We start from the raw sequence: 15,254 nt of genomic DNA on the forward strand, positions 1-15,254 counted from the left end.
GCTCAGTTATGATGTCCCCACAGTGGAATAGGCTGAAAATAGAAGTGCTAATGGTATAATTAAAGTTTGCAGCAAGGCCCTCCGATGAAAGTGTTTGTTGGACACTAAAGGAATGTGCGTCCCAGTGCAGGGAGTTGTGCGCAGATCCATTGGGAATCTAGATTTCGTTTTGCCACTTTGGTTTTGAAAGACTGCAGCTCCGACAGTGTAGCACTCGCTCAATAAATAGCACCTCTGATGACCTCAAGCCCTCCCAAAGCGCTCCGTGACCAATGAAGTCACTGTTATAATATAGGAAATGTGTCAGACAACTTGCGCACAGCAAGATCCCACAAACATTCATCTGCGAGGACAGACTGGGCCGTGGTTTAACGTCTCATCCCAAAGACGGCACCTGGAGTGTCAGTCTGGATTATGGGCTCAAGTCTTTGGAGTGGGACTTCAACCCACAACCTTCTGATTCAGAGGCGAGTTTGCTACCAACTGAGCCTTGGTAGACACCATGTACCTGCATACCATAGTAACAAAGGATGGGAACAGTCACTAAACATATCGCTTCTGTTAAGAGTATTATACATTGAAATCTCAATGGAGAAAAGGTGAACAGTACCTCCCCTCCACAAGTGTACTCTAAGCCCTCAGTTTCTTTGTTTTCCCATGAAATATTATGACTCCCCTAAAATCGATTAATATTTTCTTTAAATCAGCCCAGATGATTCCAATGATGAGCTAAGTAAATACTATTTGACATGTCAAAGACTGCTAGAGAAATCTGTTGATTTGGAACTGCTGGCAGTATATTAATCACCAACAATGTTTTATTGATTTATGGGATGCTGAATATTAATAGTCAGTTAAGCGATTTATATCCGTGGGCTTTTAGATATTTCAAGAGTCACAGATATGAAGGAAGGTTTACTTTATGATCTGCATCTCATTAAATGATGAAGAATGAACATGAATTAGAATTTTTGTGGTGTTAGCCTTAGCTCAGTGGTAACACTCTCATCTCTAAATCAGTAGATTGTGGGTTCAAGCCCCGCAAATGTAACCTCACTATTTATGAAAGGAGGGAGAGAGAAAACGGGGAACTATAGACCAGTCAGTCTGACATCAGTCATAGGGAAAATGCTAGAATCTATTATTAAGGACGTGGTAACAGGGCACTTGTAAAATAATAATAGGATTGGGCAGAGTCAACGCGGATTTATGAAAGGGAAATCATGTTTGGCAAATTTGTTTTTTGAGGTTGTAACTAGCAGAATAGTTAAAGGGGAACTAATGGATGTGGTATATTTGGATTTTCAGAAGGCATTCGATACGGTGCCACACAAGAGGTTATTAAACAAAATTAGGGCTCGTGGGATGGGATAGGGTAATATATTAGAATGTATTGAGGATTGGTTAACGTACAGAAAAGAGTAGGAACATTTTTGGATTGACAGACTGTAACTACTGGGGTATCGGTGCTTGGGCCTCAGCTATTCACAATATATATCGCTGATTTAGACAAGGGGACCAAACGTAATATATCCAAGTTTGTGATGATACAAAGCTAGGTGGGAATGTAAGTTGTGAGGTGGATGCAAAGAGACTTCAAGGGGATTTAGACAGGTTAAGTGAATGTGCAAGAACATGGCAAATGGAATATAATGTGGAGAAATGTGAAGTTTGGTAGGAAAAATAGAAAAGCAGGATATTTTTTAAATGGTGAGAGATTGGGAAATGTTGGTGTTCAGAGGGACCTGGGTGTCCTTGTACACAAATCACTGAAAGTTCACATGCAGGTACAAAAAAGCAATTAGGAAAGCAAATTGTATGTTGGCCTTTATTACAAGAGGATTTGAGTATAAGAGTAATGATGCCTGACTGCAATTATATAGGGCCCTGGTGAGATCACACCTGGAGTATTGTGCACAATTTTGCTCTCCTTACCGAAGGAAGGATATACTTGCGATAGAGGGAGTGCAACGAAGGTTCACCAGACTGATTTCTGGGATGGGGAGAATTGTCCGATGAGGAGAGATTGAGTAGACTAGGCCTATATTCTTAGAGTTTCGAAGAATGAGAGGCGATCTCATTGAAATACACAAAATTCTTACAGGGCTTGGCAGGGTAGATGCAGGGAGGATGTTTCCCCATGGCTGGGGAGCCTAGAAGCAAGGGTCACAGTCTCGGCATAAGGGGTCGGCTGTTTAGGACTGAGATGAGGAGAAATTTCTTCACTCAGAGGGTGGTGAATCTTTGGAATTCTCTACCCCAGAGGGCTGTGGAGGCTCAGTCATTGAGTATATTCAAGACAGAGATCGATAGATTTTTGGATATTAAGGGAATCGAGGGATATGGGGACAGTGCAGGGAAGTGGACTTGAGGTAGAAGATCAGCCATGATCTTATTGAATGGCAGAGCAGGCTTGAGGGGCCAAATGGCCTACTCCTCCTACTATTTCTTATGTCTTTATGTTCACAGCTTGAGCCCAGGCTGACAATCCCAGTGCAGTACTGAAGGGGTGCTGCCCTGTCAGACGTGCTGTCTGTCCTCTCAGATGGATGTAAAGATCCCATGGCACTATTTTGAAGATGAGTAGGGGACTCTCCCAGTGTCCTGGCCAATATTTATCCCTCAGCCAACATCACTAAAACAGATTATCTGGTCATTTTCTCATTGCTGTTTGTTTGACCTTGTTGTGCGCGAATTGGCTGCCGCGTTTCCTGCATTACAACAGTGAGCATACTTCAAAAAAAATACTTCATTAGTTGTAAAAAGCTTCAGGACCACCTGAGGTCATGAAAAGCGCTATATAAATCAAGTCTTTTTCTGTCTTTGACAAATGGAAGTAGCTGTAGTCTATTCATTTAGACACTAGAGGGGGAGCTAGGGTTTAGTCTGTGCAGCAAGTAACCATGCTGACAGTGTAAGAACCAAGGATTAACATGTTGACACAGTGATTCAAGATTATTAATGAGTAGTTTGTGGATAATTCAGGAGGGATGAAGGAGGAGTTCCAGAGTTGTGGATATGATAATTAACTCCACTATGCTATGCAGAAATCAAGGACCTTTCTTGCAATTAAAACGAGATGTTTATGAAAACAAACACAGACACAACAGCCATGTCTGAGTCCCAATGGTATAATCAATGACTTTCACACCAGTTATCTAAGCAGCGACGTGTTGCATAGATCACAACAACAACAACAGCAACTGATACAGCGCTTATAACATAATAAAACTTCCCAAGGCACATCGCAGAAGCATTATCAAAAAAATAAGGAACCTGAAGCTGTGTCTTCTATATCAGATTTTATGGCACGTATACATCTTCTATTTCTGAGGGAGCTGGAGGACTATGTTGCTTTAATATAACTTTCTTGTTGGGTTCTAAAGAGGCAGTGTCGTAGCTGTTTCCCCATTTCCTGGGTGTGGGTAGTAATTCTGTGGGTTAACAAAAGAAAGGCTTGCATTACTGTAGCGCCTTATCACATTTCGAGTATGTCACATGCAAGAAGTTACTTTGGAGCTGCATAATTTGTACTGTACTTATACATTGTCCAACTGAACACCAGAGGGTTCCTCTAATAGGAGCAAACATATTGCAGCAATTACACTCTAGAAGTCCTCTTCTCTCCAGAGAGAACGTTCCAGAGAGTCTGAAATAAAAGCAGCCATTACATGAGCACATCAGCTTTATCTGACTTAGCATTATTACGGAGGAGAGCATGGCAGCCGATTTGTGCACATGGTCGCCACAAACAGCAACAAGATGAGTGGTGGTGGTCAGACGGACTGCCAGCCAGGGCACTGGGAGAACTCCATGCTCTTTGTGTCCATAATTACCATTTATTGGAATGTGCAGACAAGGGCCTGCATTTAACATCTCATCTGCTGGATGGCAACTCTGACAACAGTAGAGCACTCTGGCCTTTGGCACCCAGCGTAAGTGCAGTCCTATAATAGGTTAAAGTAACATGTTAAAGTAGAATACTCGGCCTGGTTAATGGAGTCAGTTCTTTGTTAAGGAAATTTATTGAGTTGGCAAATATATTCTCCAATTACTCAAATCAATATGGATGGGTTTTAAATGAAGGCAATAATTGAATTTGCCCCATGTATTTTCACAGGGGAGTGATTGTGTTGGGGGCCCAGAAATCGGCGTGGTCCCGGCCTGCAAGACCATCAGCAGGCCAGGGCCATTGGAGGGAGCAGTGTGTGGCAGCATACCACTGCAGGGAGCAGCGCGTGCTGCTGCAGGAGGACGACGGCTACGAAGCCAGGTCGCTGATTGTAGTGCGGGCAGGCACAGCAGGAGGAGCGAAGGAGCGGCAAGAGTTTGTAGAGCGAAGTGACCAGGGCCCAGGAGAGGTGTGAGTTTGGGGCCCAGAAGAGGCGATATGTGCGCGCGCTCGGTCTGTGCAGCAGAGCTGGTCTCCAGTTAGCCTTGGGTAATCCTTGCCACTGGACCAAGGCCTAGCTCTGTCAAGCCCGTGTGGTGGCTGGTGTGCAACGGCCACCACACGTTAAAAAAATCCACGCACAGGCATTTTCCACCTTTCACGATGTAGTTCGGGATCTGGAATATTAGGTCCTTCATTAAAATACCTGTGAACTCATCCCTATTTGCGTGGAAGCAAGTCATCCTCGCTTCAAGGGACTGCCTATGATGATGATGATGAACAGTCTATACTATTTTCATCAATTGGGCCAGCCTCTAACCTAACAAAACATTGTTTCACAAGAGTTCAAACATTTTAAGCTTCACCTTGAAGCCGCTAATTACAGCTCAGATTGTCTAAACACTTCTAAAACCTGATTTCAAAGATGCTCAACTGCTTGCTGGCTGCTGCTGTTAAACAGACCATTGAATCTGGTTGATGTCTGAAATTCATGATGGCCATGCCCCTTTAACAGGTTCTTAGAGCGGGTTATCTTTGGCTGGTTGAGTTCAGAGCAGCTGCCCATTTTAGAGCCACCTGACTTTGATCTCTGTTGACGCCAGTATTGTCAAGTAGGCAAACCAGCAGGCCCCTGAACAGCAATGAGATAAATGACCAGATCATCTGTTTTCAGGATAAATGTAGACCAGGACAATTTTGGCTTTGCTTTGAATCGTGGCTTAGATCTTTCATGTCCAGCTGGACAAGCAGATGGGACTTTGGTGTGTCCTCTCATCCAAAAGGGCAGCAGGAGTGAAATTGAACTTGGGTGGTAGTTTTAAGCTCTGCCTTGTTTTCTATTCCATTAAAGTCAATGGGAAATCAGGCGAGGTGTAACGGGCACCGATATCGTTATCTCATGTGGTACGCTACTGCCCCAAGACCAAGTTCACCCGCCCCCAGCACCGCCGGCGATGCAGCACTCCCTTGGGATTCTATGCTCAAATCTCTGGAGTGGGGCTTGAACCTGCAACCTTCAGACTCCGGTCGTGAAGGAAGAAGAACAACTTGTATTTATATAGAGTAAAAACCGAAAATGCTGGAAATACTCAGCAGGTCAGGCAGCATCTGTGGAGAGAGAAACAGAGTTATCATTTCACATCGACGACCTTTCGCCAGAACTGGAAAAGGGTAGAGATTTTTTTTCCAGAGGCGGACATAGAAGGGAGTGGGATTGGAAGGGGGAAGAGGGATGTAAATGGAGAGTGATACAAGGAAGTGATCAGAGATGGCTATACACTTAAATTTAAAGCTAAAAAGACCATTAAAAGTATATTTAAACAGCCTCAGATATCTACCATGAGGCATCCCAGTAACTCTCTGGAAAAGTTTGCTTATGTTTCGAATGGTTTTCTCATACTTATTTTGGAAGAACTAGCTGTGGCACATTTGTATATGGTTCACATTTGGACTTAATCTGCATTTATCTTTCCTTTTATCTCCATGATATCTCTCCTCCCTCGTCCTTTATTATTTTTCTAAAGAGGGATTTTTGATCTCAAGCAGCATTTAGATAAATATTTCTCTTTACATATTCCAGCCTTTGAGACACTGGAAATTAAATTTTGTTCCAAGTTATCCTTCAAATAAGCCCCTGCCCCTCTTTCTGAGTTTCTCAACTCTTGTGCAAAGACTTTTACTGCAAAACACAATGGTTAGATTGAATTCAAAGTAGGCATTTAGATGACAGCTGTGGCTCAATGGTAGCATTCTCGCCTCTGGCTCAGAAGTTTGTGGGTTCAAGCCTAACTCCAAAGAGTTCAGACACTTCAGTACAGTACTGAGGGAGTGCTATATTGTCAAAGGTGTTGTCTTTTGGATGAGACATTAATCTGAAGCCGTGTCTGCCCTCTCAGGTGGTTGCAAAAGATCCCGCGGTATTATTTAGAAGAAGAGCAGGGGAGTTTTCCCAGTGTCCTGGCCAACATTTAAACCTCAACCAACATCACTAACAAATGACTACCTGGGGGTCATTATCACATTACTATTTGTGGGACCTTGCTGTGTGCAAATTGGCTGTCATGTTTCCTACGTTACAACAATGTCGGTATTTCATTGGCCGTAAACCGCTTTCGGATGTCCTGAGGTCATGAAAGGCACTATATAAATGTAAGTTCGTTCTTTTTTTTATGTAAATGTTGGACAGTGGCCAAAACCAGCAATTAAGGTAACACTATATCACATCCTGGAGGTACAGCAGCTCTCCACTGAGGTAACCTTTCCTGCTGCACAGAGATCAAATCAGTCCCAGTTTCCATTTCCCTCTTCCCTTCACACCTCCACCAAAGTCTTGGGGGTTCATTTTACCTTGTGTGGGGGGGATCCGTTAAATTGGAGTGGGGGGTCTAACCTATTCCTTTTCGGCTCCAATCGAACCGACTGCAGTTTTAAATCACAGGCGGTAAGGACGCCTGTCCCAAGCTGGCGGGGTCCTCTTTAAGTATGCAGATCGGACTCTGATGATGCAATTGCCACCCCTGATCTGCCATTTTAACCCGAGGCCTGAGCAGGGGGGAGCAGTGATGACTTCCCCACCCGGCCAGACCTGCTGGGAGCTGGATCGTGGGCCAGAGGAGGCCCAGGTTAGGTTATTTTTTTTAAATTTGTTTCTTTATGGGCCAAGTGAAGCAGAGGTGGTCCTTCCAGTCCCACAAGGAAATGGTGAGCCTCCCATACTCCCTTTTCCCGTTCCTACGGGTCCCGGGCAGTGGACTTAAAATCGGGGCCCATGTGTCTGGATAGTGAATAAGGACAGGTTTGAACTTCACTGTCCTGAACTGACCTTTTTCGCTCGTGAATAATTTGAGATTTGAAGGTTTAAAAAAACTTTTTTCATTTTCTAGCAACATAAACAGTACAGTGGTAAAGCAGTACACAAGGTAATGGTATTAAAGTGAAGCATAAACAAGAGTTCAGAGTTCTTTCCTCTATTAACTCGCTCTGTCTTTGGGGAGTGGGTTGGTGGTTTGCTCTCTTCAGAAGGAGATAGCTTTGGAATCCCAACTCTTAGCAATTTAAGTAACAATTCTCTTGTCTGATGTCAATGACCTAACCAATGAAGCAGGATTGGAATCTGGGCTGCAGTGCTTTGATAATTAACCACACTAGAGATACAATGGCCAAACTGGGCTGGGATTGAAAGGAAATTCCAAACTCACTCCAAATTTATCCACAGACCTTGTTCGAGTATCTGATGTTCAGCACAAATTCGCTGTCCTTTCGTCTGGAAAGTAAGAATCAGTTTCTAAGCAGATGTTTCATTGAGAGTTAAAAGACAATTATATGAGTGTGGGACTGGAATCACGTAGAGGCCAAACCGGTTATGGACCAGGTCTCCTTCCCTAAAGCACGTTAGTTAACCAGTTGGATACTGAACGACAATCCGACAGCTTCATGAATCAGTACTGATAGAACCGTATCCCAGTATGAAACAGCGCCTATACAACTGTATCCCAGTATGAATCAGGCAACATTGATCTATAACCTGGCATCAATCAGTGCTCTTAAAATTGTAGAGTGAATCAGTTATAATAGAACAGTACTCCAGTATGAACCAGTGACGATTGTGGGACTTTACCCCAAAATGAATCAGTGCCCACGGGATTGGATCCCAGCAAGAATCAGTGCCCGTGGGACTGTAAACATAAGAACATAAGAAATAGGAGCAGGATTAATAAACAATTTCCTAGTAAAGGATCCCCTAGGAATGAGTGATCATAACATGATTGAATTTCAAATTCAGATGGAGGGTGAGAAAGTTGGATCACTAGCCAGCGTACTAAGCTTAAATAAAGGAGACTATGAAGGTATGAGGGCAGAGTTGGGTAAAGTGGACTGGGAAAATAGGTTAAAATGTAGGACAGTTGATGAACAGTGGTGTACATTTAAGGAGATATTTCACAACTCTCAAGAAAAATATATTCCAGTGAGGAGGAAAGGGTGTTGGCCATCCATGGCTAACTAAAGTAATAAAGGACGGTATCCAATTAAAAACAAGGGCACACAAAGTGGCCAAAACTAGTGGCAGGACAGACGACTGGGAAGCTTTTAAAAACCAGCAAAGAACGACAAAAAAAATGATTAAGAAAGGGAAGATAGACGATGAAAGTAAACTAGCACAAAATCTAAAAACAGACAGCATGTGTTTCTATAGGTATATAAAAAGGAAAAGGGTGGCTAAAGTAAATGTTGGTCCCTTAGAGGATGAGACCGGGGAATTAGTAATGGGAAACATGGAGATGGCAGAAACTCTGAACAAATATTTTGTATCAGTCTTTACGGTAGAGGACATTAACAATATTCCAACAGTGGATAGTCTAGGGGCTATAGGGGGGAGGAACTTAACACAATCACAATCACTAAGGAGGTGGTACTCAGTAAGATAATGGGACTAAAGGCAGATAAATCCCCTGGACCTGATGGCTTGCATCCTAGGGTCTTAAGAGAAGTAGCGGCAGAGATTATGGATGCATTGGTTGTAATTTACCAAAATTCCCTGGATTCTGGGGAGGTCTCAGCAGATTGGAAAACTGCAAATGTAACACCCCTATGTAAAAAAGGTGGCAGACAAAAAGTAGGAAACTATAGACCAGTTAGCCTAACATCTGTGGTTGGGAAAATGTTGGAGTCCATTATTAAAGAAGCAGTAGCAGGATATTTGGAAAAGCAAAATTCGGTCAGGCAGAGTCAGTGTGGATTTATGAAAGGGAAGTCATGTTTGACAAATTTGCTGGAGTTCTTTGAAGATGTAATGAACAGGGTGGATAAAGGGGAACCAGTGGATGTGATGTATTTGGACTTCCAGAAGGCATTTGACAAGGTGCCACATAAAAGGTTACTGCACAAGATAACAGTTTACAGGGTTGGGGGTAATATATCAGCATGGATAGAGGATTGGCTAACAAACAGAAAACAGAGAGTCAGGATAAATGGTTCATTCTCTGGTTGGCAACCAGTAACTAGTGGGGTGCCACAGGGATCAGTGCTGGGACCCCAACTATTTACAATTTATATAAACAAATTGGAAGAAGGGATGGAGTATAACGTAGCCAAGTTTGCTGACGAAACAAAGATGGGAGGAATAGCAATGTGTGAGGAGGGCACAAAAAAACCTGCAAAAGGACATAGACAGGCTAAGTGAGTGGGCAAAAATTTGGCAGATGAAGTATAATGTTGGAAAGTGTGCAGTCCTGCGCTTTGGCAGAAAAAAATCAAAGAGCAAGTTATTATTTAAATGGAGAAAGATTGCAAAGTGCCGCAGTACAGCGGGACCTGGGGTACTTGTGCATGAAACAAAAGGATAGTATGCAGGTACAGCAAGTGATCAGGAAGGCCAATGGTATCTTGGCCTTTATTGCAAAATGGATGGAGTATAAAAGCAGGGAAGTCTTGCTACAGCTATATAAGGTATTGGTGAGGCCACACCTGGAATACTGCGTGCAGTTTTGGTTTCCATATTTACCAAAGGATATACTTGCTTTGGAGGCAGTTCAGAGAAGGTTCACTAGGTTGATTCCGGGATGAGGGGATGGACTTATGAGGAAAGGTTAAGTAGGTTGGGCCTATACTCATTGGAATTCAGAAGAATGAGAGGTGATCTTATTGAAACATGTAAGATTATGAGGGGGCTTGACAAGGTGGATGCAGAGAGGATGTTTCCACAGATGGGCGAATGGCCTACTCCTGCTCCTATTTCTTATGTTCTTATGTTCTTATGAGTAGGCGATTTGGCCCCTCGAGCCTGCTCCGCCATTTCATAAGATCATGGCTGACCTGATCATGAACTCAGCTCCACTTCCCTGCCCGCTCCACATAACCCTTTATTCCCTTATCTCTCAAAAATCTGTCTATTTCTGCCTTAAATATATTCAATGTACCAGCATTCACAGCTCTCTGGGGAAGAGAATTCCACAGATTTACAACCCTCAGAGAGAAGAAATTTCTCCTCATCTCAGTTTTAAATGGGCAGCCCCTTATTCTAAGATTATGTCCCCTAGTTTTAGTTTCTCCTATAAGTGGAAACATCCTCTCTGCATCCACCTTGTCGAGCCCCCTCATTATTTTATATATTTCAATAAGATCACCTCTCATTCTTCTCAACTCCAATGTGTATAGGCCCAACCTACTCATCCTATCCTCATAAGTCAACTCCATCATCTCCGGAATCAATCTAGTGTACCTTCTCTGAACAGCCTCCAATGCAAGTATATCCTTCCTTAGATATGGAGACCAAAGCTGCATGCAGTACTCAAGATGTGGCCTCACCAATACCCTGTACAGTTGTAGAAGGACTTCTCCGCATTTATACTCTATCCCCCTTGCAATAAAGGCCAACATTCCATTTGCCTTCCTGATTTTTGCTGTACCTGCATACTAACTGTTTTATATGAATAAAGAGTCTGACTGGATACTGTGAGCTCAAAGTAAAGTGTGACCTTGGTCTTTTATTGTCGGTCTCCAGAGTGCCTCTCCAGCCTGTGAGTTCTCCTTAAGTACCTGTGCTCCGAAGGGATTGTGGGATCCCTTGGGACTCCAGGGAATGAGCCCTCTGGTGGCTGTACAAGGTATATACAAGTTTACATACATAAGAACACTCCCCCCCCCCCCACCCCCCCCAAAAGTCAACAGTGTAACTATTTACAAGGTGAGTCGATCTGGGGCCTTTCTTTCCCTGGTTGATCTTCTCGGTGCAAATGCTGGTTTTGGTGAATTGTTTGTTGGGCCTTCACTGGGCTACTGTGCAGCTGGCCTTGCTGGGCTACCTGGTGTGGTGAGTCCTGCTGGGCTGCTGTGGCTGATGGGTTCTGCTTCGTGGCCAACCGTGGTGCCACTGGTGTGTATGTTGGGGGGTCAAAGAAGGTAGGGTTCAAAGTGGGTTGCTCAGGATAGTCCGTGAATCTGAGTTTGATTTGGTCCAAGTGTTTCCGGTGAATGAGTCCATTTGAAAGTTTGACCCGAAACACCCTGCTCCCCTCTTTGGCCACAACAGTGCCAGGAAGCCACTTGGGACCTTGTCCATAATTCAATATAAATACAGGATCATTGATTTCAAATTCGCATGACAGATTTGCGCTATCATGATATGTACTTTGTTGAAGCCGCCTGCTCTCTACCTGTTCATGTAGATCAGGGTGAACTAACGAGAGCCTTGTCTTAAGTGCCCTTTTCATGAGCAGTTCACCAGGTGGAATCCCAATGAGCGAGTGGGGTCTCGTGCGGTAGCAAAGCAGGACTTGGGATAGGCGAGTCTGCAGTGTGCCTTCAGTTACCCTCTTCAAGCCCTGCTTGATAATTCGCACTGCTCTCTCTGCCTGACCATTGGATGCTGGTTTGAACGTGGCAGATGTAACATGTTTGATCCCGTTATGGATCATGAACTCTTTGAACTCAGCACTGGTAAAACATGGCCCATTGTTGCTCACGAGGACATCAGGTAGTCCGTGCATGGCAAACATGGCCCGCAGGCTTTCAGTGGTGGCAGTGGATGTGCTTGCCTACATTATCTCACATTCAATCCATTTGGAGTACGCATCTACAATCACAAGGAACATTTTACCCAAGAATGGGCCTGCATAGTCGACATGGATCCTGGACCACAATTTTGAGGGCCACGACCATAAACTTAGTGGCGCCTCCCTGGGTGCATTGCTTAACTGCAAGCATGTGTTACATCTGTGCACGCAGGACTCTAAGTCCGCATCGATACCGGGCCACCACACGTGGGATCTGGCTATCGCTTTCATCATTACGATGCCTCGGTGGGTACTGTGGAGGTCACTGATGAAAGTGTCTCTGCCCTTCTTGGGGACCACTACCCGATTATCCCACATAAGGCAGTCTGCCTGTATAGACATTTCATCTTTGTGCCACTGGTACGGCTTTATCTCTTCCTGCATTTCCAGTGGGACACTGGACCAGCACCCATGAAGCACACAATTTTTTACTAGGGACAGTAAGGGATCCTGGCTCATCCAGGTTCTAATCTGTCGGGCTGTGACAGGTGATTGCTCACTCTCGAATGCTTCCATAACCATGACTAAATCTGTGGGCTGCGCCATTTCCACCCCCGTGGTGGGCAATGGCAGCCTACTGAGAGCATCGGCATAGTTTTCTGTGTCTGGCCTGTGGCGGATGACGTAGTTGTATGCGGACAACATGAGTGCCCATCTCTAGATGCGGGCCGATGCATTCGTATTTATCCCCTTACTCTCGGAAAACAGGGATATTAGTGGCTTATAATCCGTTTCCAATTCAAATTTTAGTCCAAACAGATATTGATGCATTTTCTTTACCCCATAGACACACGCTAATAATTCTTTTTCAATCATGCTGTAGGCTCTCTCAGCCTTAGACAGACTTCTGGTTGCATAAGCAACCGGTTGCAATTTCCCAGATTTATTAGCTTGTTTCAATACACACCCAACGCCATATGACGACGCATCACATGCTAGTACCAAACGCTTACATGGATCATACAACACAAGCAATTTGTTTGAGCATAACAATTTTCTAGCTTTTACAAAGGCAATTTCTTGGCTTTTGCCCCATACCCATTCATCTCCTTTTCGCAGTAAGTCGTGCAGTGGTTCTAACAGTGTGCTGAGACCCGGTAAGAAGTTAGCAAAGTAGTTCAGGAGTCCTCGAAACGACCGCAGCTCCGTCACGTTCTGTGCCCTCGGTGTGTTCTCGATTGCCTCCGACTTCGAATCGGTGGGCCTGATGCCGTCCGCCGCGATTCTTCTCCCCAGGAACTCCACTTCAGGCGCCAGGAAAACGCACTTCGAGTGTTTCAACCTGAGCCCCACGCGGTTGAGTCGACTAAGAACTTCCTCCAGGTTCTGCAGGTGCTCGACTGTGTCCTGACCTGTAACCAAGATGTCGTCCTGAAAGACCACCGTGCGTGGGACCGACATCAGTTAGCTCTCCACGTTTCTCTGGAATATCGCTGCGGCTGATCGAATTCCAAACATGCATCTGCTATAAATGAAGAGACCTCTGTGCATGTTGATGCAGGTGAGGCCCTTCGATGATTCCTCCAGCTCCTGTGTCATGTAGGCCGAGGTCAAGTCCAGCTTCGTGAACGTCTTTCCTCCCGCTAGCGTAGGAAAAAGTTCGCCAGCATTTGATAGTGGGTATTGATCCTGCAGGGAGAAACGATTGATAGTTACTTTGTAATCACCACAGATTCTGACGGTGCCGTCTCCCTTAAGGACTGGAATAATCGGACTGGCCCACTCGTTGAATTCAATTGGCGAAATGATACTCTCTCGTTGCAGCCGGTCCAGCTCGATCTCTACCCTTTCTCTCATCATGTACGGTACTGCTCTCGTCTTGTGATGGATGGGTCGCGCCCCCGGAATTAGGTGGATCTGCACTTTTGCTCCTTGGAACTTCCTGATGCCTGGTTCGAACTGCGAAGGGAACTTGTTTAAGATCTGGGCACACGAAGTGTCGTCAGCGGACGAGAGCGCTCGGATGTCGTCCCAGTTCCAGCGTATTTTTCCCAGCCAGCTCCTGCCGAGCAGCGTGGGACCATTGCCCGGTACCACCCAGAGTGGTAACTTGTGCAGCGCTCCATCATAGGAGACCTTTACAGTAGCACTGCTGATTACAGGAGTCAGTTCCTTTGTGTAAGTTCTCAATTTCGTGCGAATGGGCGTCAAGACTGGCCTTGAGGCCTTGCTGCACCACAACTTGTCGAAAGTCTTTTTGCTCATAATGGACTGGCTCGCGCCCATGTCCAGCTCCATTGACATGGGAGTCCATTTAATTCAACCTTCAGCATTATCGGGGGACACTTTGTGATAAATGTGTGCACCCCATATACCTCTGCCTCCTCGGTCTGAGGCTCTGGTTCGTCATGATCCACTGTGGATCTGTCCTCCTCTGCAGCATGGTGGTTTGCAGGATTAACAGGGTTTGCAGCTCGCCTGCACATATGTTGGAGGTGTCCCATTGTTCCAAACCCCTTGCAAACGTACCCTTTGAAACGGCATGAATGGAAACGATGATTACCCCCGCAGCACCAACAAGGTGTTAATGGCCTTGCATTCATCATCCCTGATGGTGGACTCTGAGACATCTGCGGACGTGCAGCTGCAGGCATGTGGGGTCTGCCCTGTACGTTGCAATTTGCAAACAACATCACTTTGTTCACAGTACTTGTAGCAGCACTCATGTGCTGAGAGATTTGCTTAGTATTGTCACTGGTGGCAATGAACACCTGGGCTATTGCTATGGCCTTACTCAAGGTTGGGGTCTCTACAGTCAAAAGTTTGCGAAGTATCACTTCATGGCCAATGCCAAGTATGAAAAAGTCTCTGAGCATGTGCTCCAAATGTCCCTCAAATTCGCAATGTCCTGCAAGGCACCTTAGCTCGGCGACATAACTCGCCACTTCCCGGCCTTCAGACCTTTTGTAGGTGTAGAACCGGTACCTCACCATCAGAACGCTGTCGTTCAGGTTCAGATGCTCTCTGTGGGTTTCGCTGAAGCAAGCAGATTTTTCATGAGGCCATACGTTGATGCCCCGCAGACGGTGAGGAGAATCGCCCTTCAGCAGCGATCGCTTCTCCTTCCAGCTCGTTAGCCACAAAGTATTGGTCGAGTCACTCCACGAAGGTTTCCCTATCATCTCCCTCCAAAAATTTCTCCAGGATGCCCACTGTTCTCTGCATCGTAGGGTTTGTCATCTGTATCTCATCGCCAGTTGTTGTATATGAATAAAGAATCTGACTGGATACTATGAGCTCAAAGTAAATTGTGACCTTGGTCTTTTATTGCAGGTCTGCAGAGTGCCTTCCAGACTGTGAGGCCTCCTTAA

General features: G+C 45.0%; 1 protein-coding gene across 3 annotated transcripts in view; it reads left to right on the forward strand.

The window, feature by feature from the left end:
• The window catches only part of LOC139276259 (E3 ubiquitin-protein ligase Midline-1), a 329,304-nt gene that overhangs the window by 122,015 nt on the left and 192,035 nt on the right, over positions 1-15,254 (forward strand). Inside the window, exon 1 of one of the 3 annotated variants that reach the window (XM_070893985.1) lies at positions 6,940-7,093. The exons of 1 other annotated variant lie outside the window; for it this stretch is intronic. In XM_070893985.1, the coding sequence (XP_070750086.1) occupies positions 6,955-7,093 (139 nt within the window). In that variant the 5' untranslated portion in view covers positions 6,940-6,954. Of the gene's footprint in view, positions 1-6,939; positions 7,094-15,254 lie in introns of those variants that run through there. One more of the 3 variants, XM_070893989.1, reaches the window with a different exon arrangement.

Source organism: Pristiophorus japonicus, chromosome 11 (genome assembly GCF_044704955.1).
Source record: "Pristiophorus japonicus isolate sPriJap1 chromosome 11, sPriJap1.hap1, whole genome shotgun sequence".
In the NCBI taxonomy this organism is placed as follows: domain Eukaryota; kingdom Metazoa; phylum Chordata; class Chondrichthyes; family Pristiophoridae; genus Pristiophorus; species Pristiophorus japonicus.